We start from the raw sequence: 25,716 nt of genomic DNA on the forward strand, positions 1-25,716 counted from the left end.
TGTTCACTCGCCTAGAATGTAATTGGGCGCTGGTCTAGAATCCTACCACAATGATTAAATCAACGCACAACATTTGGGCGTTTGGGTTAAGGTGGGTCAAGTATTATTATTAAACAAAGAATATAATAATACTTGACCCACCCACACCCGAACGCTAACCCGCACCCTAACTCAAATTTTGTGCGTTGATTTTAAAACTGTGGTAGGATTCTAGACCAGCGCCAAGCCTAATCTTTTTATATAAGCCTAATCTTCATGATTTAAGGAAAACAACCTAAATATCTAACGAGCACTCTAGCGCTGAGCTGCCAAAACTTAATTTTGAATTCCAATGTCCTGATAGCAAATGTTCAAACTGGACTGTGATGTCATCCGCATATTGGCCAATCACGAGTCTACGCGCCGTTCGAAAACCGCGAAAAAAAGCATCAGGGAGCGACATTCTTGTCTATCCAGGAAACTGCGTCTATAGCGGTCGCTGCGCTAAGTACTTTTTTATGCGATTTGTTTCATGTAAAGACAATGTTACCCTTACTAAAATGCTATCTTAAATTAAGTCACATCTCTATTTTATGTAAGCATAACTAAGTATACTTCTTTACATTTTCTAAAAAAGTTAATCAAAACACATTACAGAAAAAAACAAATATTTTGTACATAGGCTACATAATCCCGACGCATTCCTTAAAAGAGAGCATTTCTATTTAACGAAAATTAAAACTTGGAAAGTTAGTTTTGACGTCGGTAAACAACGTATTTTATACGACACGTATGACATTTTGATTCGATTGTACTTCAGCTCAGTCGAAAAAACTGTGTATGACAATCAAATTCGTCTAAAATCAGTTACCTTCAACGTAAGTAGGCTAATTGATGTTGTTTCTACCTCACGTTTAACGTTTTAATAGGGTTCCTTTGACGTTTGCATCAACGCTAAAAATATTAATGAAATGTTTTAATTTATGTATAAAATAGTCTAAAACAAGTTGACCTCGATGTCAGGTATATACCTTGTTGTATACGTCACGTTTAACGTTTTAATCCGGTTGCATTGTGGTTTGCCGTAACCTTCGAAATGACTACGATCATTTAAGATGTTGCAAATTTGGTCGCGTTTTAGTTTTTCGTAATGTCAAGAAATAAAGTTATTGGAACTTGAAAATAGCATTTAAAATGGTTTCAAATAAGTTATCTTCAGCGACAGTTATCATTGCTTTTTGCATATACGCCACGTATGATGTTTTGAATTGGTTATATTGAAGATTGTAATAACGTTGAAAAATAACGTTATATTAACGTTAAAAATGACGTATAAAATAGTCTAATTCTAAACACAAGTAAGGTTCGATGTCAGTATTTACCGTAGTTTTTACGTCACGTGAAGTTCTAATTAGATTGCATTGTTGTTAGTTACAAACCAAAAAATAACGTTGTTAAAACGCTTAAAATCACGTCCAAAATGCTTGGGTCCATCGTCCTGGTCTCCAAGAAATTAGCTTTGATGTCTGAATTTAATGTTGATTGTACGTCACGTATCACGTTGTAAATTAGTTACATCAATGGTGGTCACAAAGTTTAAAAATAATGTTAGCAAAACGTTCGCTCTGACGTACAAAATAGCCTAAATCAAGTTATTAGCCTCGAAGTAAGTAATTAACCTTGTTCGTACGTCACCTTTGACGTTATAATCAGGTTACATTTGTTTTGCGCCACAATTTTTTTAAAGAATACCATTGAAAAAACGTTTAAACGACGTCAAAACTGGCTGAAAAGAAGTTAGTTTTGACGTCAGTAAACAACGTTTTTTGTACGTGATTATGACGTTTTAAAATAAGTTGCATTTGGTTTGTTTCAACGTTACGAAAAAACGTTAATCAAACGTTTGAAGTTACGTTAAAATTTGTCTATAACAAGTTAATTGTGACGTCAGAAATGAACGTGAATTCTACGTCACGTATGACGTTCTAAGCTGGTTGCATTATAGTTTTACGGAACGTTAAATATACAGCGTTAATTAAACGTGTAAAAGACGTCTAAACCAGTCTAAAAATGTTAGATTTTACGTCAGTAATAAACGTTATTTGCATGTCACCTATGACGTTGCAAATTTGTTTCATTGTGGTTCGTCGCAACATTAAAAAATAACGTTCAACAAACGTTCGAAGTGACGTCCAAAATGATGTAAAACATGTTAAAATCGACGTCTGTAATCAACGTTGTTTGTACGTTACAAATGACGTTGAAATTTGGTCGCATTGCGGTTTTTCTTAACGTTAATTTTGACGTTAGTGCTACGTTTTACATTACGTTTTGATAACACGGCCTCGACGTATTTTCTTAACGTTCGTTTGGACACATTCCCACAACGTTTACTTAGTTTAAATAAAAACTCCGAACGTCGAAAAAACGTTGTGTGTTAGCTGGGACGTACAGATTTGCTACATAGGCACAAGATGAAGCGGCACTTTGTGTTACAGTACTCTTCTGTCGTTGTCTTCATCGGTTATTTAGGTATTCCGTTTTTGCCAATACAAGTAGTTGACCGAAAAACAAAAAATAATTATCAAAGTATGTTTTGGTTGTTATCAGTTCCGCTATATCAATATATAGGCACTGTTGTAAATAAAACATTTTTCGCCACTGAACGCTAACGAGTTTTAAATGTGCCCATTATGTGTATTTAAATAAAATGCATTTAAAAAATTACATTTTTGACAGTGTTATGTTAGATATGCAACTTTACCGTTCATATTTTTATACACAGATTTCTTGCCCACTTTCAAACTTAATCTGATTTTTATTGTTTGCAAAGGTTGGCTATTTTCACGCATGACCGATTTCCGTTATTATGGCGATTTTGTACGCTATTTGTTTTCGCCAACATGTCAAAAATCTAAAAGTTGTATAAATTCAGAAACTATGACCGGTGTCATCGATTTTTGTAAATTAGTTTGAATAAATAGTTCGTTATTGATGTTTTTCGGTTGGTTTTACCTAAAAGACCGTCAAATACATCACTACGATTCCAAGAACCAAACAAGATTAAACAAATTAGGCAAAAACTCGATAATAAACTATTAACAAAGATATAAATCAGCAAAAAATTGCATTTTTTATAATTAAGCAGCATTATTCTGGTATAAAGTTGCGTTAAAAGATAACAGGGTATTTACATAACCAGTCTACATGCTGTGAAAGTATTTATGTGTACACCTGAGTTTTGAAATGACGCCTCATGTTTTGACAGTTTGTCGTCAATTTGTAGTAGTGATTAATTTGAGGTAGAAGTTCGAATCTCAGCCATACTTTAAACCTTGATAGGATATGCAGGGCTGAACTGGGTTTGTAGAGGCTGATTCTGGTATGCGCTAATATTGACCCGACTCTGTTTGTTAAGGTTGCGTGTTCCAACAGCTTAGCCACAGCAATGTGTTAAACCTGTCTTTGTTTATTGAATACTGGTAACATTAGAACGGCAATCAACTTACAGGAACCAGGTTGTGGTAAAGCCTGCATTTCCCGCTCAGCCCTGGTCATAGCCGTGTATTTTGTGTAAAATCAACATAAAATGCGGTCAGACGCAAAAAATCGCTTAAAAGCCGCTAACGGTATTCAGTATAGTACTTCAATTTCTGTGCAAATTTTACAAATAACGTATTTACAGCCGCACAAATTTGGGCTGAAATGTTATTACAGCCGCATAATTTCAAGCAGCAAAATCGTCTCCCCCGCACACAATCGAAAGTTTCCAATCTGGGGAATAGCAGAAGGTCATGGTCCAGTACTAGCGGCCAGCATAATAACCTCTGTCTGTTACAATATGTTAATGAGTGAGTTGAGCGATTTGTCCAGTTCAGTTGCATTGGCTTTATGCCAACCTTTTTGAAAAAAAAACATCATTCAAGTCCCATCGCTTGGCCATAGAATTTTTCAACAGAGGCGTGTTATTGGGAGGTAAATAACATCTGCGTATTACTTTATGCAGACAATGTATTATGGTGTCGAGGACTGCATTGGGCACGTTATACTGTTTGTTATGAAACTTAGTTTCGTACAATAGGTACAAATAATATAACGTCCACTACAGACTCCTGTAAACTGTGTATATTGCATTGCATGGGGAGATATGTTTTACAGCTTTAAATTGTGTAGCTGTATAAAAAGGTTACGGCACTGGTTTGGATGAGCAATCTCATCGCTGGTGTGGTGAAACTAAAGTTGGCCGATATGGCACCTCCATATAGTTGGGTGTTTGGCATCCTTCAAATTCTGCAACTTTAAATATTTAATTTGCGTTAGATTAGTGTATATTTGACATAAAACTCATTAGGAAAGTGAAGTTCAAATAAACTGTATTATTTTGAATGACTCACAGTTTTGTTCATTATCTAATATTACATTCAATAATTTGAAGAAATAGAATTCACAGTGGTCCAAACTTTATTTTAAAAACAGGATTTCTGGTTGTCTTAAAGCTGTGTTTAAAATACTTTTGCCTGCATGTGAAACCGAGACATAATATCAAGTTTATCAAGTTAGTTTTGTAATGCTTGACGATGTCGTCTGGGGATTACGCTTTTCATTCTGCTCCTGTTGATCTAAGCCTTAGCGGTTCTCAAGTTTCTCCAACTCGAAAACCCAACTCAGCGAGGTATGTATAACATTTATAAACTGTATTTATATATGGCTATCAGACATAATAATAATATTGATTAAAAACAAGTTCTTCAGGACAACTAGAAGCGTTCAATGTAATTTACTCTGAAGAAGTTGATTTGAATAGGTTGCAGAAACGTTTTTTAACATTTTCAGTTACCAGAGGAGCTCTTTTTGATTAGTATGTATAACATATTTAATATTTTTGGAATGTGTTAATTCCAACTTCAGAAATAGTGAAAACAAACCAAAAATTAAATTAGCTTAGAATCAGTAGTATCATAATAGAGACATATTTTTATTCAAAGTTTATAAAATTTAAATTTTCTTGTTTTTCTGGATGTCATTAAATTTACTTGTTTGCTAGATAACACTTTGTTAATTTATTTAACCTTTTAAAAATCCAACATGTGACGATTATTTATTTTAATATAATTTCATATTAAACAGCAATTTAGTACTTAAACTTCTTTCTTGTAAATCTACAAATCCACAATATGACAGCATACATCTATCGGAAGTTCCTAAAATAAAGACGCATTTAAGAATTTGCTAAATAAAATATGACAACCCTTTTTTGTAATAAAAAGTATTCATGGATTAAACACAATTTGCCTTTTTTGTATAACATAAGTTTACAATGTTATTTTGTTATTTTTATGAAAAAACAAGTTCCAATCTCTAATTTTTACGAATGTGAGTGTGCCAAAACAAAACTAAAATCTTGTTGTTTTCTCATAGGTCAAGTGTTTCCAACAAAAGCTTATCATCCGCTCGTTCGCAAAAAAGTACCTCAAAGGCTTCTGTTTCGAAGACCTCGAGATCAGCAAATAGCAAATTAAGAAAAGGTTCCCAAATCAAAATAATAATAATGCTTTTGTACAATTTATTTAATATTTACTTCAATAATATGTCAAATGTAATAGTATTTTCCAGAATTAGTAGTTTTCTAATTATCTTTGTTTACCTTTAGGCCTGTATACATATCTTTTTTGCTTATGAAGTTCTAAACCACATTTTTAGCTAAAAACAGGTGTTAGTAATACATATACATTGTAAAACATTTTTTGACTATAACGTTAACTTAAAACAGTTTTAATGTATATACACTCTAAAGCAGTGTTATTAAACTGTAAATATTACTGTAAAGCTTTGGCCCCCCAAATTATCTTTTTGTAAACGAACAAAACATAAGAAATATCATGAAAACATTTTAATGTAATTTTTGTGGGCCAGTTTTTCAAGTGTTGGTGAAATCTTGCTCAGAACCAATATCAATAAATAAACCCATGTAAAATGCGGTTGGTGGCCCAACTGAATCAAACAACGACACAATTTTCAGTTCACCCACCAAAAAAAATGTCCTAAAACATGTGTGTTGGTATTTCAGGTCACAATGCGCCATCATTGGCGATGTCTTTTCCATCGAAGGAGAATAGGCGGCCACAGCAAACCAACATCTCACACTCAACATCTTCCTCAATGGACGATCCCCTGGCATCCTTTTTTCGACAGCCGACCAAACAACCAAGCCGAACTACAAGCAAAGTTTACAATCCTCCAAGCAAGGTTTGCTAAATTAGTGGTTCTTAATCGAGATTGGCCGATATCACTTTTTCGGTTTGATGCCCGTTTTTTTTATGTTTTTGCTAGTAGATACTGATTTTATTTGATACACTTAAAATATGGTCAAAATTTGATTTAATGGCCAATAAAATCCAAATATCATTTCAATTTATCTATCTATAATAATAAAACTCTAATTTTGCATGTTGACTTGGTATAATGCTACATAATTTTTTTTTTTTGCAAAATATATAAAATTTGTTTTTCAGGAACAACTATATAATATAGATATATCGATATCGATATAAAATCAAAAATATTGGGTGATATTTTCTGTAAGCTGCTATATATATATATTAGACATCGACCGATATCCATTTTTTGGACCGATACCCGATTTTTTTACAATTTTTCAACCGATACCGATTTATTTTGCATATTAACTTGGTGTGATGCTAAAACTAAAATTTTTTTTGATAAAAATATTGCGAAGTTGTTTGCTGAACAGGAAAAATTATATTATATTTTTGTACTAAAATATTGGCAAAAGTATCGGCCTCCATTTACCGATACCGATATATCGGCAGAAGCCAAATATTGGCCGATATTTATCTCTAATATATATCAGTCTATTTCTAGTTCTCAACTTGTGGTATACATATTTTGTGCAGCTACAATAAAAGCCAATAGGCTGTATACAGCTAGAAAAAACACTGCTTTAAATAGAGAAACAGTAAAAACAACTCATACTTTTGCTTGACTTGCCCACTTAATGGTCAGAAATTACAGACACAAATATATTCATTTAATTACATGCCCCCTTCATTAGTATATACCGGTGCTCTCAAAAAGTCTAATCAACAACTTAGAATTTAAAAAAATTAGTGGTGTATAAAGTGATCTAGCCCTGCTAAACACTACAATAGCTTATATGAAAAAACAAGATAATTCCCCAAACAGTTGTTTATTATCATTATTTTTCTTTTTCCAGTTGCGAACTTCCAAAAGTCAAATGGAGGAACGTGTGTTTGAAATTCCACAATCTGCCCGAAGTGACATAAGCTCTGCTTCATATGGCAGCAAAAACAGCGACAGGTCAAAAAATTGAAATCTTTGATTTGATAGTCCCTTTTAAAACTTAAAAAAGGCATTTATGTTATTTTAGGTTACCAGTTTCTGTAAAAAAAATTCACTATAGATATCAAATTATTTTCATCCCTATGTTGTTAATAGAAACACTATAAAACTCTGTCTAAGTGTACCTGACTTTGATATGTAATAAAGGGCTTTAAATTGTTGTGTCAGGAATATTACACATATATTTAAGGTACAGCCAAGTATGTAATCATACATAGTACAAAATTCATTATCATCCAATTTTGTAATTGTTATACCTGTATAATGTTTTTTTCTGTGGTACATATTTTTACCAAATACTAAAGTTCTTACAAGAAGAGTCATATACTTTGATTTTGCAGAACCCCTCGTATACGGGACAATGCACATGATTCAAGCAATCAAGACGTTGATTATCTGAAATCTTACTTAAGGTAATAACTTTAAAAGTGTTACAATTTAAAAAGTATAAACACATTTTCAATATTTTGTGTGTGAAAACCTTAATTCACCCAAGCATGCTCAAATTCAAGTGGTTTTTAAACTGCTACGAAATATACAATAGTGGTATGCAAGGTAAATAGTAGAGGGCACGCTGTAAGTTTCTTGTATTGGCAATTCAGAAATCATGAGGTAGTGCTCTTCCCCCCTGTAAACAAACTTTATTCCATTATTGTCGATAATGCGGTAAAAGTCTGTTAAGAAATACTTTTATGTTACACTTATGAAATTCATTTTTTTAATATTGTTGTTTTTTTGTTTTTACTGTATATCAACTTTATTTATACTCTTTTTTTATACTAGTTTTGTTTATTCTTTAAACGTTTGTTGTATAAAGTTCATAATCAACAATGCTTTAATTGTTTTTTGGTAATGTTGGTTTATCACCATTATATTAATTAAAAATAATTTTTTTTTAACTAATTTTGCTAGACTAGAACTTTTAGTGATGTAGTAATTGTTTTTAAACCTCACCTTATAATTTTTTTCTATCTTAGCAACGTACAAAAATATACGGACCCGCAAGATGAGCTGAGGTTTAGCGATCTTGAAGATACACCAAGAAACTCCGTTGTAAGACATTCAGGGGGAGGTGATATGCAAATTGATGGGCTTGTATCTGCAAGCAGTGAAGTTTATTCATTGGACGACGATAATAACCAGGTATTTGCAAAAAATAGCATTTTGAACAATTGAGTAATGCAGAACAGTGATTTGCCGCTCAACGTTTTGCTAATTTAGCTGCAAATTTAATGTGATCTCTTTTGGAAACTTGGCAATACATATGCACAAATCATTTGAATGCTTTTCATAGTAGGGCAGGCATAGGCGCAAATTTTTCAAAATTCCTAGGCCTTATATTCTAGAAAGTGCAAAATTGATTATTAATTAGATCAAAAAATGTAAGCTCTTGGATAACAGCTTTTGCCTGTTATCACTGAGCCAACCATTTCGCCTTTTAAAACTTTTTAGCCCATCTTTAGGCTAAAAAAGTTAATTTGAAAAAAAAATGCACAAACCACAATTAAAACATAGTTTGGAGATTCTATGGCGTCGTGCATATGGTAATTCTTCAAATTTTTAAGTCACAGAAATTATTTTGGCCATTTGTTAATAACTTGTTCGAATTGCATGGCATTTTGACGCCCTACCAAAAATCCAGGGTATCTAAAAACGCTCTGCACACCCACGTTCAGCGCCTTGACGACAGAGGTCGCCAAACTTTTTCGTAAAGGGTGGATAACTGTGAAGCTGGAGAAAGTCACTGTTAAATTAACAAGATTTTAAAAGCGTTTTTTTAGTCGCCTTAACTACATTTAATCAGATAACGAGGTTTGTGGTACGCCACCAGTGTTTTGTATGTGTCGCCGGCCGCCGCTTAATATGGCTGGGACGCCGACTGCAGTAAGTCGCAGGGATAGGTTTTTTGAGATTGGTTTTAGGCAAATTTTTCGTAAAATTTGTTTTCCAGAGGGATATAGCGGCGCGGAAAATCCAAGTATTCTACAGAAGGCATTCCATTCGCAAGAAGATGAGCAAGGCTGCCGTGAAAAGAATGCTGGCAACTAAACGAGAAGTAAATTCAGTTGTTAATCTGAGTAGTAGAGTCATTTTGTCGTTCGTTAAGTAGTGTAACGCAAATTATTAAAAAAATAAATGGAAATTTATAGGCGTAAGTTCGTGTATATTGCTAGCAGTTGTTATGCTTAATAATAAACTTTTTGAAGGAAATGGAGAAAAATCAGGCTGCGCTTCGCGGAAGTCAAAGGTCAGAGGAGGAAAAGCGCCTCCAGCGGAAACAAAAGCAAAGAGAAGCTCACAAGAGAGCAGCAAAGGTCAGATAAATTCAGGGTTTCTTAACCTATGGGTCGCGATCCAAATATGGGTCGCCAATTGCAATAGTTTGCATAATTTTATTGGTTGATATTGGTTCTGAGCAATATTGACCAAACTATTTGAGAAAACTGTTGCAATGGAGAAAACTTTTTACACAACTGTTGCAAGAAATACGTAACCATCGATCATATTAATTAAATTCCAACATATTTATGCGATTGTCTTATGTTTTGTTCTCTTACAAACAGTATAGTTGAGATAATTAGGCCGCCAAAGCTTTGCTGTTACGAACGCTTGGGAATTGGGTCGACGCGAAAAAAGTTAAGAAACACTGATCTAATTAGACGAAAAAAGCAAAAAAAAATTAAACTAGTTTGTAAATAGGTTTTGCGTCCTTATTTAAGTTATAATATTATTTTTGATTTAAAGTTCCACCTTGTACCATGACGTTTATTATGCAATTATATTCAAGTTGATTAGGACGTTCCGATATGAGTTTGTATCATCTTCAGTTAATGAGTTGATTGTTGATCGATTGTAAATATTAAAGTTTAAATGTAAGCGAAAATTTTATTTTTACGGATTTGGTATCCCAATTGTTATCGAATTTTGGAAATTTAAAAATATCTAATTCAGTTATAATCTAGCTTCATAATGAATCTCAAAGCCAAAAAGGTCGAATAAATCGAAACATATTTTTCCTAATTACTCGACCTTTTTGGCTTTGCAATTTATTATCAGGCTGCATTACACATCCATTCAAAATGTACCTACTCATAATCTAATTTTGAAAACCTGAAATAATATAGTTAAAAGTACTCGTTATAGTTCAGTTGTATGGCACTCCTATAAGTGAATTGCCGCACATCCACCATTTTTTGGTTACTTATATGTGTAGACAACTGTGCTTTGGAGTTGGAGTCGGACTTGAGTTATATTGACTCCTACATGTGAATTATTTTTTGTTGTTGTCGGAGTCGGACTTGAGTTTTTTGAACTCAGCATATGTCGTTGAATTTTCAGTTTTCACGAATTAAGCGCTAGCAGTCGTAACGCCAATCTAATTTCAATAATCTGACAAAGTACTCGTACCGTAGGAGTTGCTTGAAGCAAAACGAGCAGAACAAGAGAAAGAGTTTAACCGAGTGATCCAGGAAGAGTTGGACTCGGCTCGTAAAAAGCTGGAGAAAGAAAAAGAACAACTGCGAAGAAAACACGAAAGGGAAGAAGCGAAAAAGAGGGGAAGTCCCCCACGTGACGTGGAATCGACGCACAATGACGTCAGGAAACAGGTACCGTAAAAATATAAAACATTAGTCTAAATTTGAGCATAATGGTTGGAGGTTGTAGTTGTACGTAGTAAGAATTTCAAAGCCCATATATAAGTAGGAAGCATTTTGAACGTTGCGAAAACTGTTTAATATCTTTATGATTATGTTGAAATTGAATAAAGAGTAATTCGAAACGTTCAAAATGATACCTATTTCTGTATGGGCTTTGATATTCTTATTACGTCCTACTACAACCTTCAACCATTATGCTCAAAATTAGACTAATTAATTGTGGTATAGCTTCGAATTCGCTTCTCGGGAGAGCCAGCTACGTTGAAAACGTATTCGATGTAACTTGACGAGATACGCCACCAATTTTTAAAAGTCCTGAGGAATACCAATAGGAGCTAGAGTTGAATATATTCCTGTTAACTTGACTCGACCAATTTAGTGAGTATCACTCAATTACAGATTATTTAACCACTAGATGTTTTTTATCTATCTAGAATTAGATTAGAAATAAAACTGAGGCATTTTAGTCTAAATCTGTCGCAAATCTTAAAAAAAACTTTTTCAAAATTAGAGAACCACTTAAGTTAGTTAACTTACCAGGGTTCAGTTTTATCCATTTTAACGAAAGTGGACTAACAATGAACTATTGGCCCCTTGTCGCATATCCTTATATACGAAAGACTATAGTTAAACTTACTATTGCAGCAGAACCCCACTGAACCTGATGAAGTCAACTTTACCTCAGTGGACGGACCAATATCACACACAGCACAGCGGTAAGTCGTTGCAAATTGTTAATTTAAGAAAGTGGTTTACTTCTAATCAATTTTCTATATTTTGGACAAAACATCTGTACAAATAAGGCACAATTGTTTAAATAAGGTTTAACGCCATAGACGAGATTCTAAATTAGGCCATTACTAAAATAAATATATTCAATGTGTTGAGCTGGGGACTATGGATGTGTAAAATGCGCCTTTATATAGTTTAAAAAATCTTCCATTACTAAGCACAGACAAGAAAAATAGATGAAATTAAAACATTCAAAAGTATTTTTCCATGTTTAGGCCGGAATTTGCTTTATATTGAGGAAATTTGGTTATTTCCAGTTGCTAATCTCTTATTTTTTCATACCTTTACCTTTCAAGGTAAAATTGCTGCATTGACCGCAAGTCATGGATAAGTTGCTATATTAATTTGTTATTGGTTCGGCATCGATAGCACTTAGTATCGAGCGAGTAAAACTATAAACTAGTTACTAACAACGCGTGCTTTGCTTTACCTAGCGAAAGTATTTATAAAAGAAGTCTAAAATTAAAAATGCCGTCTTCCACCTACAGCATAAACACATGCTTTGCTCTACCCCAGTGGCAGTGGTTCTTAACCGGGGTGCCAGTTCTAATGCCCAAGGGTGCCGATAGATATTTGAGAGTCTTTAAGAATCTGATTTTTTCTCAACTCTCATAACATTTGGGTAGTATTAGAGTGGAATAAATCCAACTCTAACTTCGTACGTTGTGTAGAGTTGATGTGAGTTGTTCCAGTTTCGTTTATGGCTTATTATGTGAGAGAAAAATTTTGTAGGGGTGCCCAATCAATTTATTATTTCTAAGGGGTGCCGCAAGCCATAAAAGGCTGAGAAACACTGCTCTACCCGATCAAATAACATCCAAACAAGCTGATTTTGGTTTCTAAAGTTCTGTACCTTGTTTAATCTTGTACGATTTTCCATTAGCGCGCCACCTTCAGCAAGTGAAGTTGAAAGTCAACTTGCAAAATCGCACACAACCTTAGATGATATTCTGGCAACCATCAAAGTGTTGGAAGAAGAGCCTGGGCAACTCAAGCAAACCAACAAATCGGTCAGTTAATAGCATTTTAAATTAACATGCAAAATAATTGTTTATTCTAGTTTTGCTAATAAAGATTTATAAATCATTTTCCAACGCTATGTTGAAAATGAATAAAGAGTTATTCGAAACATTCAAAATGATACCTAGTTCTGTATGGGTTTTGATATTCTTATTACGTCTTACTACAACCTCCAACCATTATGCTCCAAAGAATAACGACATTTATGATATAAATGTTAACGCTCGTATAACTAATAACCCAAACCACTTGTAGCATTACTTAGTTTAGTATAGGAAGGTATTTTGCTTAATTGCTAGTCATGGGAACTATAGTGTTTGTTCAGGCAAAATTTGAAATAAACAAAATATTTAAACAAAGAATCATTTCGGTAGAATACGCAAGATGGCACCAAAGAGGAAACATAGAATTTTTTACAAAATAATTTTATATTTTTCCTTATATCTATCAAATTTAAACAATCTGCCGAACTAAGACAAAGCTTGTTTTTTAGCGTTATAATCAAACTATAAATAAGATTAAGTCGATTTCTCTATCTAAAGCCGGCTTCTATGGCGCAACACAGGCCTCTATGACGTAACACCGCGATGTTTTGCTGTTGCAGGCGTTAGATGAGAAGCTTGCTTACATCGACGATCTTCAATCTGACAACCATTCCGTGTTTTCCAAAACTTCGCACAACTCGCTCGCACAACCGGGTGAGTAGGAACGAGTAAAATGTTGAGTAATCGAACTCGAAAATGAGTATTTCTGTTATCTCTGGCCGAGAAGCTGTGACCAAACAATTATAATTTTTTTACAATTTTAAGTTAGATTAGAGTTACCCTTATTGATTAAAATTTCCCTTAATCAATTCAAAATCATTTAAAAAAATCGGATTTTTCCCTAAAAAATTAAAATACTTACATCCGGATGAAATAGGCGTTTTGTGGCGAGTAAAAAGTCGAGTAGGCTAATCGGACTCGAAAACGAGTATTGTTGTTCCTTGAAATCAATGGCCAAGTAGTTGTGAATAGGGGTGCCCGACATTTGATATTTTATACCGATAACGATACTCGATATTTGCACAAAAGTATCGCGATCCAAAGCGATGCCAAATGACGTCATTAATATGCCTAAACAAGAAAAATAAATGAAATTTTAATTTAGGTCAGATTACGAAGTTAAGCTACCTTAACCTATTACAGGGGTTCTTAAACTGGGGTCCATGGACCCCCTGGGGGTCCGTGAACTAGTTTTAGGGGGTCCTTGAAGGCCTAATTAAAGAACTAGTGGACACTTGAAGGTATTGATTTTTAAAAGAAAACACTTTAATTAAAAATTAAACGGTTTTGCACTGAATGTATAGTTAGACTCCATTTAACTTTCACATTTTTCGGACCGAAATAACTAAGTCATGAAGTCTATTTGTATTGTGACGTCAGTTTATGACGTCATTTTGGAGCATTTCTTCTCTACCGGGGTCCATGCAAAGCAAAAAAATTTTTAGCGGTCCGCGGTCGCAAATCTCGGCTGAAATCCCTAAATTAATATCGGATCGGCACCGATAACAGCCAAGTATCGGACGAGTACCGATACTACCAGTTGGTATCGGGTATCGGCCCCGAATCCATATTATCGGACATCCTTTGTTGTAACCAAACTTAGACTACTAGATTTTTTTACGTTTTAAATCAGATAGAAATTTTAATTGTTATTTAAATTTCCAAGTTTTAGTAAATAAATCCGACTTAAATTGCACATTTTTGCACAACTCTAAACGTAATAACACATTGGTTGATTATTTATTTTACACCGTCAGAGTATAACGTCATATTGTATGTATTTTCGATCCTATATTTCACCCAGCCCGCCACAATATTTTAGGTTTCTCATGCGGCCCGCGGCTAAAAATAATTGCCCACCCCTGCTATAGGCGGAAAACACGAATCCTTTTTGTTCGTGGTGAAATGTTTGAGAACTAATTTTCTAAACAGACGAAATGCGAAAGTCAAACATCGGACTCACGAAGTTTTAAATCGAACAGACCTCGATTCAAAACTAACAGAACGATTTTATATCAGAATTTAAATGTTCAGCTTATGCTTTAGAGTTTTAGTGTAATTTAATTGCCAACACCTCTTTATTTGTATTCATGAAGTTCTTATATTTTAGATCCGAACCAAGTTCTAGCCGAGGCAAAGTTACAAACCCTTATCGACTGGACGCAAGTCGAAGAGAAGGCGAAAAAAACGCAAAACCCTGTCGCTGAGGATAATTCGGCCACTAATACCGAGCAAATCATCGAAGCGGAACGAACAGCGACCGAGGTAAAGTGAAACTAAAAACGCTGGGATATATTTTTTATCCAGCGAAAAAGTTACATTTTATTTATATTTTGGAACAAACCTTTTTAAATCTTGGTAAAAAACAATATGGAATAATACATTTTTTTCAACTTTGACAATGTTAAATAACTTTTTTATTTATTTTTCCCTGAAGTACAATAAACCATTATGACGCGTAATGTGTATTATTATTTTTGGAACGTTTGAACAATGGCACTATTTTCGGGTATAAGCTTTCTTCATAATATATTACAATCGATTGGAATGATCTAAATTCTAAACCTCTTTACTTATGAATACCTACTTATGTATGGGCTTTGATATTCTTATTGCAACTCCACTTATGTTTTTTTAACTTACCGTAGGTTACAAGCAAAATGTTGAAGCTGCAACTAGACCTAGAGGAGAAGACAAAAAGCGTTTCATTGCTACACAAAGCCTTGGTAAGTTGCTAATTCAAAACATAGTTTTGCCAAAATGTTTCATCACGCAGGAAAGTGCAATAAGATTTGATTTGTTTTGATATTATTATTGAATTGGAATAATTTATTTCAGGACATTGAGCTGTTTTGATATTTTCATTTGAACATTGAAATAAAAGTCAATTTAAGTTTTAGGCGGTAAATTTTTTTGTATGTCTTTACTATTGTAGCCGGGCATTGTATCAATTAGAAAATTGTTTATTTGACAAAATTATTATATTGTTTTTTTTGCGTGTTTTTTGCGTTAAAAGACCTTATGGCGCCCCTAAATAACAATTTCAAGTTTAATTGAAAAATTACTCTTTTAGTCGCAACAAAGGGAATTCACCTTAAAACAACTGGAAGAACATGAAAAGGAGAAAAATCGTTGCTTGAAAATTCAAAAAGAGCAGTACGAAACTACAGTTCAAAGACATCTGACCTTCATTGACCAAGTACGCTGATTTTTACTTAATGTATCCAGAAATTCTTGTGAATTTTTTTTTCTGTAAATATTAAACCCGCTTACTCGAATATTTAATTCGAGCACTTTTTTAGAAAACCTTTTTAAGGTTTAAAAAATAAAATGGACCTTTGCAGGGATTGTAAATATTTAATAGACTTTTTTATTCGTTTCAGGAAATACTTAATGTACCGAATAATTTTTTTAGCGAAAAAAAATGTATAAAAGGGGAATACTTAAGAGTAGTTTTTTTTTTCACCAGTTGATCGCTGACAAGCAAGATTTGAACGACAAATGTGAGAAGTTGGTTCGTGAACTAAAACAATGTGACGAGAAATACCAGAGCAAGATCAAACATATGGGAGAGACGCATCAGCTTGAACTTAAAAAGGTTGGTCAGAGGTCAAAGGTCAATCGTTCAAGTTGTTTGGTAAATACACACCTTAACTACTGTGATCTAGCCCTGAAAAGCGTTTTTTGAGCCAACATAACGGCTTACTTATCATAGTACACCGGAAGCCATCGCAGACTAAACGACTAAGCAAGACATCAGGCCAGAAAAACAAATAGCCTGCAGTGAGGTTCGAACTCACGACCTCCGGTCAAACCGGGACCATCGCTCTACCAACTGAGCAAAGGAGAGCATGTCGAAAAACAATCGTAGTCCTATTAAATAGGAAAGTTCTTTGAATTTTGTCACCTTTTTTCTTTTAGTCTCGTGAAGTGATGGCGGCAGCAGAAAAGCTGAGACGTGAGAAATGGATCGATGAGAAAACCAAGAAAATAAAGGTGAGATATTTAATGTTTTTAGTACTGCTAATTTTGTTGCACATCTTTACTTTTTCTTTTAGTAATTAAATTCTATTTGACCCTTTTCAAAACTAAACAAACAATGCAGACAAGTAATCAAGGTTATTAAACTAACACCGAAAAAACCCGGAAAAAAACAGTAATCTTCCTTCAAGTGTACTTAAAAAACCTATATCATTAAAGATGAAACTATACTTACAACTAAATGATAATACTATTAAGAAATGCCCAACAATACCGGATCAATCTTTCCATTTTATGTATTTTTCTTGTTTCAGCTTAGTAATGACGTCATTTGTTATCGGATCGCGACGTGTCGAACATCCCTAATAATTTTGCTAGAAAGCGGGAAAATTCCTAACTTCTTAAATTTGCCGTCTAAATACTGTTTATAAGCTCAGACAGTGTTCCATAAACTTCCTTTCTCGCTCAATATTATGGCGCCAATTTTCGACCGTAAAAAGAAAAAAAAAAAGATAACCATAAGATAACCACTTTTAACTAAGTATGGGAACATTTGAAATCAAGACGAGCTTAAAAACGATTTGAGCAACTCGAAAAAAGACGCAAAAATCAAACTCCAACGTGATCCTTTGCTAAACAGAAGTAAATAGTAAGCATCTATTTAATTAACTGTAAGGTCACTGAATTCTTATCTGTGTCAGGACATGACTGTAAAAGGACTCGAACCGGAACTACAGCGACTTCTTTTGAAACACAAAGAAGAAGTCAAAAAGTTAAAAGCGATTCACGAGGCCGAGTTATTAAGGGTTGGTTCCATTTTTATTTCTCAATTTTTTTGTTTTTATTTTCTCGAAAAATAAATTGTGTTTTTTCTAATTTTTGTTCGATTTCTTTTGTTTTAATTGAGACTGATTGTTTAAAATGTTATTTGAAAGCTCCAAATTTTTTCTCAAGTTTTACTGGTCTAAACTGATACTTTTTTTTTATCAATTAGCACCATTTTTTTAGGTTTTAAAATGAATTCAGATTACAGTGTTTCAGATCAGGCCTACCTTTTTTAGTTTTACAGTATTCGGTCTAACTATCTTTGCTTTCTGTCTTGTTTTTAGAAATATTCTTTGATTTCTGTTAGTTTTATTGATTTTGAAACATTTGTTTTACTTTTTTAGGTGGTTTGCTTTGTGGTTTTATTCATGTGCTATCAATTTTTGCATAATTTTCGACTTCGGTTGATTTTTTTAGTTTTGGGCATGAAATTTTGCTGAATTGAGTCGACATTTTTACATTGTATTTTCTTATATTTGTCAAATTTTTTTTAATTTTTTTTTTCACATAGATTTTCTTTTTTCGTTTATTCTTTTCCGTTTTACTGATTTTACCCGATTTTTTTCATGTTATGAACATGAGTTTACCTATTTTTTAATTTTTGGTTTTATTAATTTTATTCATATTTTTTCAATTTTATTAATTTTATCAAATTTTTTTTTAATTTTATGGATTTTATTCAATTTTTTTTAATTTTGTGGATTTCATCTAAATTGTATTCATATTTTTTTAGTCGGATGAGCGTGCGGGTCAGCGCTACATACGTCAGAACGAGGAATTGCGCAATCAGCTGGAGAAGGAAAAAGAGGCGGCTTGCACGAGAGAACGCGAGATGGCGCGATCCAGGTGAGCGTGACCGGATATGACGTCACTGGGTTTAAGCGTCGCGGCTCGCGCGTTTCCTGGTGGTCAATGATGTTTTTTGGGGGGATATTTTTGGCTTGAGTTTTGGAGTGAACTCGACTTGTTGCTAATCTAGTTCGATAATATATTTTAATTCAAAATGTTTGTGTTTTTTTTTAATTTTTTAATATTATATGTCGAACATCAGAATATGAATTTGTGACCAAAATTCCACCTATCAGTCAAACACTCACATGTCAGTCAAGCCACATGTCAATCAATTCCAACCTGTCATCAGTCTTTCACCTGTCAATCAATTCGCAACGGTAATTTAAAATCCAACCTGTTAATCATAGGTCTCAAAGCTGTTTTTCGGAAAATTTTTATTTTTTTTAGCGTGCCGCGGCTTGTTGCTAATCTGATTCAGTAATATATCTTAATTAAAAATGTTTGTGGTTTTCAGATATTATTTTGAAATATTTTTATTTTATGTGTCAAAAATATGTAAGTTTTAGAGTCTATTTCTGTTCCAACCCTGCCAATTACAAGAAAACACAATTTTAAATACGTTTAGTGCAGCGCCTAAAAATGACACTTTTAACAAAATAGTGAAAATAGAATTTTTTAAAAAAATAAAGTTGTTCTAATTTTTTTTTTTGCACTTTTTTTAGGTACGAGAAGCAAATCGAGCACGAGGAGCTGGCTTTACAGCAGCAGAGAAAACGAATGTTCGAAGAAGTGGCTGAAGAAAAAGAAAGGATCGCACAACACGCCGCAAGGTGGATAGCGAGTAACAACTAAACAAAACTCTGTAGTAGGCGCAATAGTTAGACGATTCAAGAGTCAGCAGAGTAACTTGATGACGTCATTTAAATGTTTCAGAGCCCGTCATGTCCCGAAACAAACGAAGCAGAAAAACAATGTTAAACGTTTTTTTCATACAACGCTTAGAATTAAGTAAAACAATAATAGAAATTTTAAATCTGTTGAACAAAAGCATAATAGAAATTTCAAATTAAGGAATAAAGCCACATTATAAATCTTAAATCACAGAATAAAATACAAATATAAACATTAAACAACGAATCAAAGCATTAAACAGAAGTCTTAAAAAATAATTTTTTATTTAAAAAATAAATACACATTAGACACCCTAAATAAATAGAAATAAACAAACAAACACAAAATTCAAAAGAAAAAAATCGTAAAATGAATCTTACTCAATTCCTTTAGGCAGCGTGCGGAGCTTGAGAAGTTGAAGGTGACCTTGGAGGAGAACAACCGGATTTCCTCTTCGAGCATCCGGGAGGAATACGAGAAGAACATGGTGGAGTCTTCCCGGAGGCACGCCCATGAGATGCAAGCTCTTAAGGAACGATTGGAGCTGGAGAAGGAAGCTTGGCAGGAAAATTACAGGAAGAAACAGGTGAGACTAGAATTTGATGTTTTTTGGGGAGTTAGCTATGCTACTTAAACGCGTTTCTATTCTTTAGTTAATTTCTGACCTCTTTAAGAAACAGGCGAGACGAGAATTTGATGTTTTTGTGATAAGAATACCAAAGCCCATACAGAAGTAGGAAGCATTTTGATTGTTTCGAATAACTCTTTATTCATTTTCAACATAGTGAGAAGGCACTCTAATTTGTTTCGTTTTTCGTACTATTTTAAATGCGTTTCAAAAAATCTTAGTTTTCCTAAATTATTTTTTTTTTCGCAGGAAACCTACATTATTCAAAAAGAGCGCGAGCTTAAAGAATCGGTGAGACGTGATCGCGACAAAGAAATCGACCTTGCCATCCACCGACTGGAAGACGACATGCATCAGCAACGACAAGAACAAGACAAAACAACAGAGAACAGGTGGGCAAGTTCCTGAGGTCGCTGGTTCAAATCCCGCCGTCGGTCTTCGATGAGAATTGGCATTTTCCTTGAAAATCAGCCCCTCAATTTTGGCAAATATGCAACGACGACGATTAAGTATCGTCTGTGCCCCAAAAATACTTTTTTATTTAAATAATGAGTTTTATTACGGTTTTCTGGAACAAGATAAGACAACAGAAATCAGTTGGGAGAGTTCCCTGGGTAAACAGGTGGGAGAGTTCCGCTTGCCGGTTTTATCAAAGTTGTCTTTTTTGTTTTTTTCGGTTTTCAGTTTTTTTTTCGGTAACAACTGTCTTAGTACCAAATTCGAGGTTAACCAAGTCGATCAGTTGTCAAAAAATTATAATGTTTGTGCCGGAATGCAAAAGGAGCAACCTTTTATATCTATTTAAACATTCAAACTGAAAATTGCTGTTATAAACAAATAAACGAAGTTTAAAGTTGACAAAAAAATCTTTTTTCAGAATCAAGCGAATCCGGGACAAATACGAAGCCGAAATGAAGGAAGTCGAAAGATCAGAAAAACAAACGCAGGTAAAGCGTTCATAAATTGTATAGTTACCTAGTGAATATTCCTCACTTTGTTTACCATTTCTAATACAATACAAGTTGATGGTTGACTTCAAATGTCACTTTATAACGAAGCTTCGGCAAATCGTTTAAACTTTAAACCAACAATATTCTCATAAATTTATCTGGTATGAATTTATTGTCTACAGCAGTGTTTTAAACCTTTTGCGTCAAAGCGCTCCTTGTGTATCTAAACGTGATTAATGATTATGTACCTAACGAGCGAATAGAGCGCGAAATTTTTGTAGGTAGACCAGTATTTCTATTGATGTTTTAATGACCAAGCTTTATAGTTGCATCTTCACTGTGAAAAAAGAACCGTGAAAAAAAAAATTAAAAATTATGCATATCCGATCCAATATTAACCCTCAAAATTAGTTTGTATGACTAGCAGCTATAGAACAATATTTTCCAAGCTTTTTCGCGGCGACCGGAATACGAAAAGCGCAAGTATAACAGCTTAATTTACTTGAAGTATTTTTTATATTTGTTTTATCATTAAACTAAAACAGACGCAAAAATATATGACCTAGAACTAGACCATCTTTAACAAGCCTTTAGAATTAAAGTTTGTTTAAACGTTATAAATCTGGTGGTCGGAAAATTACTAATTCTTGCATTTTTGTCTGCTATCAGAAAACAGTTTTATGTTGCTTTTATTCAAGCGTAAAGCTTCTATTTAACAACCAAGATTTCGCGACCCAATTCTCTTCACTGAACTTTTTCCTTCCGAACGAAACGTGACAATTCGGTAAAAAAGTTCGAACTTAATTATTATGCGACCTAAGCAACTTTCTCAAATTTTAGAGATATCTTGCCCAGAACCTTCTCAATAAACCTAACCTTGCGAAACTATCGTATTCGGAGACCAAACCAAATTAAACAGTGACACAATTTTGGGGCGCGGCGAAAAGGTTGAGCAACACTGCTATAGGATAACCAAAAATAAAAGCATTATAATCGTTTTAACATCAGCCATTTTTTTTAATACTTGGCGTATTGATTTATGTTTAATTTACATGTTTGTCAGTAGAAAAAGAGTGGCCCAAATAAATGATGAAAGATTCATTTTTTTATTTGTATACGTTTCGGAAGTCAGTACTGAAGATGGCATGCACTTGCCGAAACGTATTCAAGTAAAATAATGAACCTTTTATCATTGATTTGGGCCACTCTTTTTCTACTGAAGAATATGAACAGATCCGTGTTTAGTGCTCCTATACATGTTCTTTGTACTTGGCGTTTTGCTTTTTGTTTAATTTACATGTTCTTTGTGCAGGAAAAGTACACCGCCATCAAAGTTCAATTTAACGAGATGGAAAGCTCAACTCTAAACCTGGAAAGTTTAGTTAAACAAAAGGAACAAGAAGTTAAGGATATCACAAAGGTAAAAAAAAGATTTATTGATCAATTAAATAACTGTAGATCCCCTTTAATGTGAAGTTACTTGTGCAAACAGAATGTAGCGTCGTAGCAAGCATTGGCGACAAGACTAGTGTTTTTCTAGCCTTCCTTGCTTGCATCATTTATCGACAGATTCGGAGTCTGCGATGGATTTCGGTGTACTAATGATACGTAAACCGTAATCTTTGGTCAATAAGCAGCTTTAGAAGGGGTAGATCACCGTTGTTAACACACATGTGTGTGCATCTTTAAGTACATATATATAATTTTGTATTCTGCTGGATAAGTCATATACTTATTATATTCAGATCAAAGACAAACTGGTTGAGGAGCGTTCCAAGGTGAGTGACGTCATACGCCAGGAATTCGCAGACCGACTTGTGATCACCGAAGAAGAAAACAAGAGGATTAAGAACGAGCTGTCTGAACTAAGGGCAAGGCAGAGGTAATTGCACTATGGTTTTGGGACGCTTTACGGAAAGGTTTATTTATTTTTTTTTATTTTTTTGGGGGGGGGATTGGTTACCCGTTCTTAAACCTATGGTACATTACTTAAACTGCACATAAAATATATTCAAAGCCTTCAGTAAAAACATGAATTTTTATCAAAAAAATTTTAATGCACTAGTCAATTCAAAGATTTATTTTGATGCATATATTGTTATTTGTTATGAATATTATTTAGGTCGTTTTGGAGAGTTTCGTTTATAAGATAGCTTGGAAACAATGTATTGAAATGCATTAGTTTGAAATTGGGTTGGTACTGCCACTGCTATTTGGCAATTAAAAGCACGACATAGAGAGATATGCAAGTGGTTTGGGGAAACTTTTTATGGAAATAGCTAAAAAAGCCTTCAGCGTGTTTAGGTGATGGGTAGAATGCACATCAACATACAAATACACGTCCGAATGCAGGTTTGGATAACTGAATTTATTTAGGCTTTTTATAATTAGATTACAATTAAAATTAGCATTTCAGTTTTTCCAAATGAGATTAGAATTAGAATTACAAAAATTCTTAAAAACCGTATATACGTCCGTTTTTTTTATTTATTATACGTACACTTATGTATAATATACGCAAGTTGGTACAGTAGTTACGTCCTTGTTATATTAGTTCGCATATTTGTATAGTTGGGTATTCGAGTCTGTATTTGTACGCACGTCAGTATTTTGGCGGGCGTCCGTTTTCGTACGAACTTTTGCGAACGTACGTTTTCCCATGACGCAGATTTAACCCTTAACATACGATTTTATTTGGCTGGTATGATATTAGGTAAAAGTGAAATAATTTAAAAAAATCAATGAATTACATTTTTTCAGGCCATGGTTTGCTTATTGAACTTTTTTTCGACAGACTAATACATAATTAATCCATAAAACAGAAAAATAAACTATTTTTTTTGGCAGGTTTGAGCTTGAAAGAATAACGAGCGAAAAAGAAGAGGAATTGGCCCAAGTTCATCAAAGGTCGATGTTTGAAGAACTGTTATTTAAAGACTTATAAACGCAAAAGATTACGCTAAAACAAAAACTAAATAGGCCATGGAAGACTATAACTAAAAGTTAAAAAAAATGATGATCTAAATACCGACATGACGCCATTCGTAAAATAATAAAATAAAAAAAATTTTCTAGATGGTACCTTAACAACAAAGACTGCGCCAAAATTAAATTTAAAAGGAAACGTTGTTTACAAGACCACATTTAAACACGAAATGTACGTTTTTGGCTAAACAGTAAATCTTCGTTGCCTTCATAAAGCAAAGCAGAACTAGAATTAGGTGCTTTGCGAAAACTAAATGTTTACTAAAATCTCATTAAGAACTCCTTCAAATTCAATCGAATTAAATTTTGCTCAAGATGAATTCCAGCTATGTAATTTTCAAGCTATCTATGTAATCCATGTAAAACTGTGTGTTTTTTTCAATTTTTCTTCTCATTTTCGTGCCAGGGTGAAGCAAGCCATCGTGAAAAAGGAAGAGACAATGCGTCAAGTCCGACTCCAACATGAGGACGCTTGTCGCGAAAATGAACACTTGAAGGCGCTGCTCGAGACGCAACGAAAACAAATTCTGGGGACCAAGAAAAAGTGATGTTTGGTCTTCCAAGCGGTTGTGCCTCTATCGTTGAAATTGTTATGAATATGCAGCTTTAGTAGAGATTTATAGAGCCTAGCTGGTATATTGCACCCGGCGGGCAGCTCTAGGGGAATAAAGTATTCTTTATTTTGGGTTGGTGGTTGATTTTTATGGGTTACTTTTAACGTGTATTTCGTAGTTTGGGTTGAACTCTTGTTTGAAAGGGCGTGAAACAAAAAGTCAGTAGTTATTTTAAATCTTATTAAGGTAAAAAGAAATGTACACATCTTAGTTCTTCGATAATATCGGATTAGAACCGATACCCGTTGGAAAGTGTCTGTCGAAGTAAAATACATAACCTAGTATACGTAGCAAAGTAGGCCAAATGATGAAATTAATAAAAGATTCAAAACCTGTACTGCTTTCATGTTTTTAACTTTTCTTTTAATTTTATTATTACTCTATGTATATATATTTTACTTTACTTGCAGGGACTCATATGCGAAATATAGCCTATATTCCTTTAAAAAGTGTTTCACTAGGGTTTTGAAACTTTGAGTTTTATTGTTAATATACGCGTCAGCGGAACAGTGATCGACAAGCAGAAACCTACTGCCAATGGATTTGGATTCTAAAGATACGCCCCTTTACTTTCATAATTACATTCTTTATACAATGAAACATGCACACAGTAACGTCACCTGGGAAAGTAAAGGTCATATCAAATAGATGGTTATCAAAGAATAAATAATAGTTGCTAAATTAGTAAACATTTCAAGTTTCCAGGTGTTTTAATTTGTGTAAATGGCTATAGTCGTACTCCCTCTCACGCAAAAAAATTAAAAAAATCGAAAAATTAGTGCTTCTCCATCTAGGTACCTCACCGCACGTCTCTGGAGACAATATGCTAACTTTAGGGAATACTTTTTATATTATTAAAATAAGGGAAATATTTTGCATAAAATCATTTTAGTATTATCAAAATAAGTAAAATCGTTTTATATCATCAAAATCTTTTCCAAGAAAAATAAGGTGTTTGGCTTGCCCTAAAGCGGATTTTTACATTTCCATGAAAGTGTGGGTGCGGTAAATGTTTTTAATTTATATAAAAAAGAAACACGTGATTTAAACAGGGACACATACATATCGATAATAATCGAAATCCTTCATATCCAGCACTTAAGCATATTACAGTAAGCGGATTTTACTTCAAATCGATTTGTTAAGCCCACGCAGCAATCGTACGGCCAAGGCTAA

At 33.7% G+C, this 25,716-nt stretch overlaps 1 protein-coding gene across 1 annotated transcript; it reads left to right on the top strand.

Annotated features, from left to right (window-relative positions):
• The first annotated feature begins 4,556 nt into the window (after positions 1-4,556).
• On the top strand, positions 4,557-24,611 carry LOC146146315 (centrosomal protein of 131 kDa-like). Its single transcript, XM_083390717.1, has 26 exons — positions 4,557-4,651; positions 5,398-5,504; positions 6,047-6,225; positions 7,214-7,317; positions 7,388-7,400; positions 9,311-9,415; positions 9,567-9,674; positions 10,773-10,967; positions 11,667-11,734; positions 12,694-12,820; positions 13,435-13,528; positions 14,985-15,139; positions 15,523-15,600; positions 15,948-16,073; positions 16,344-16,472; positions 16,796-16,870; positions 17,557-17,661; positions 18,414-18,526; positions 19,195-19,302; positions 19,757-19,949; positions 20,241-20,383; positions 20,869-20,938; positions 22,254-22,361; positions 22,687-22,823; positions 23,789-23,848; positions 24,333-24,611. Exons 1-26 carry the CDS (start codon positions 4,557-4,559, stop codon positions 24,472-24,474), a joined length of 2,937 nt encoding a protein of 978 aa, XP_083246843.1. The 3' UTR covers positions 24,475-24,611.
• Positions 24,612-25,716: the final 1,105 nt, after the last annotated feature.

Source organism: Ascidiella aspersa, chromosome 5 (genome assembly GCF_963924565.1).
Source record: "Ascidiella aspersa chromosome 5, kaAscAspe10.2, whole genome shotgun sequence".
Classification (NCBI taxonomy): domain Eukaryota; kingdom Metazoa; phylum Chordata; class Ascidiacea; order Phlebobranchia; family Ascidiidae; genus Ascidiella; species Ascidiella aspersa.

Coding starts and splice junctions, on each gene's coding strand:
- LOC146146315 (XM_083390717.1), top strand. CDS start 4,557: ATGTCGTCTGGGGATTACGCTTTTCATTCTGCTCCTGTTGATCTAAGC. Junction 9,675..10,772: donor CTCACAAGAGAGCAGCAAAG/GTCAGATAAATT, acceptor CTCGTACCGTAG/GAGTTGCTTGAAGCAAAACG. Junction 22,362..22,686: donor AAGTTAAGGATATCACAAAG/GTAAAAAAAAGA, acceptor TATTATATTCAG/ATCAAAGACAAACTGGTTGA.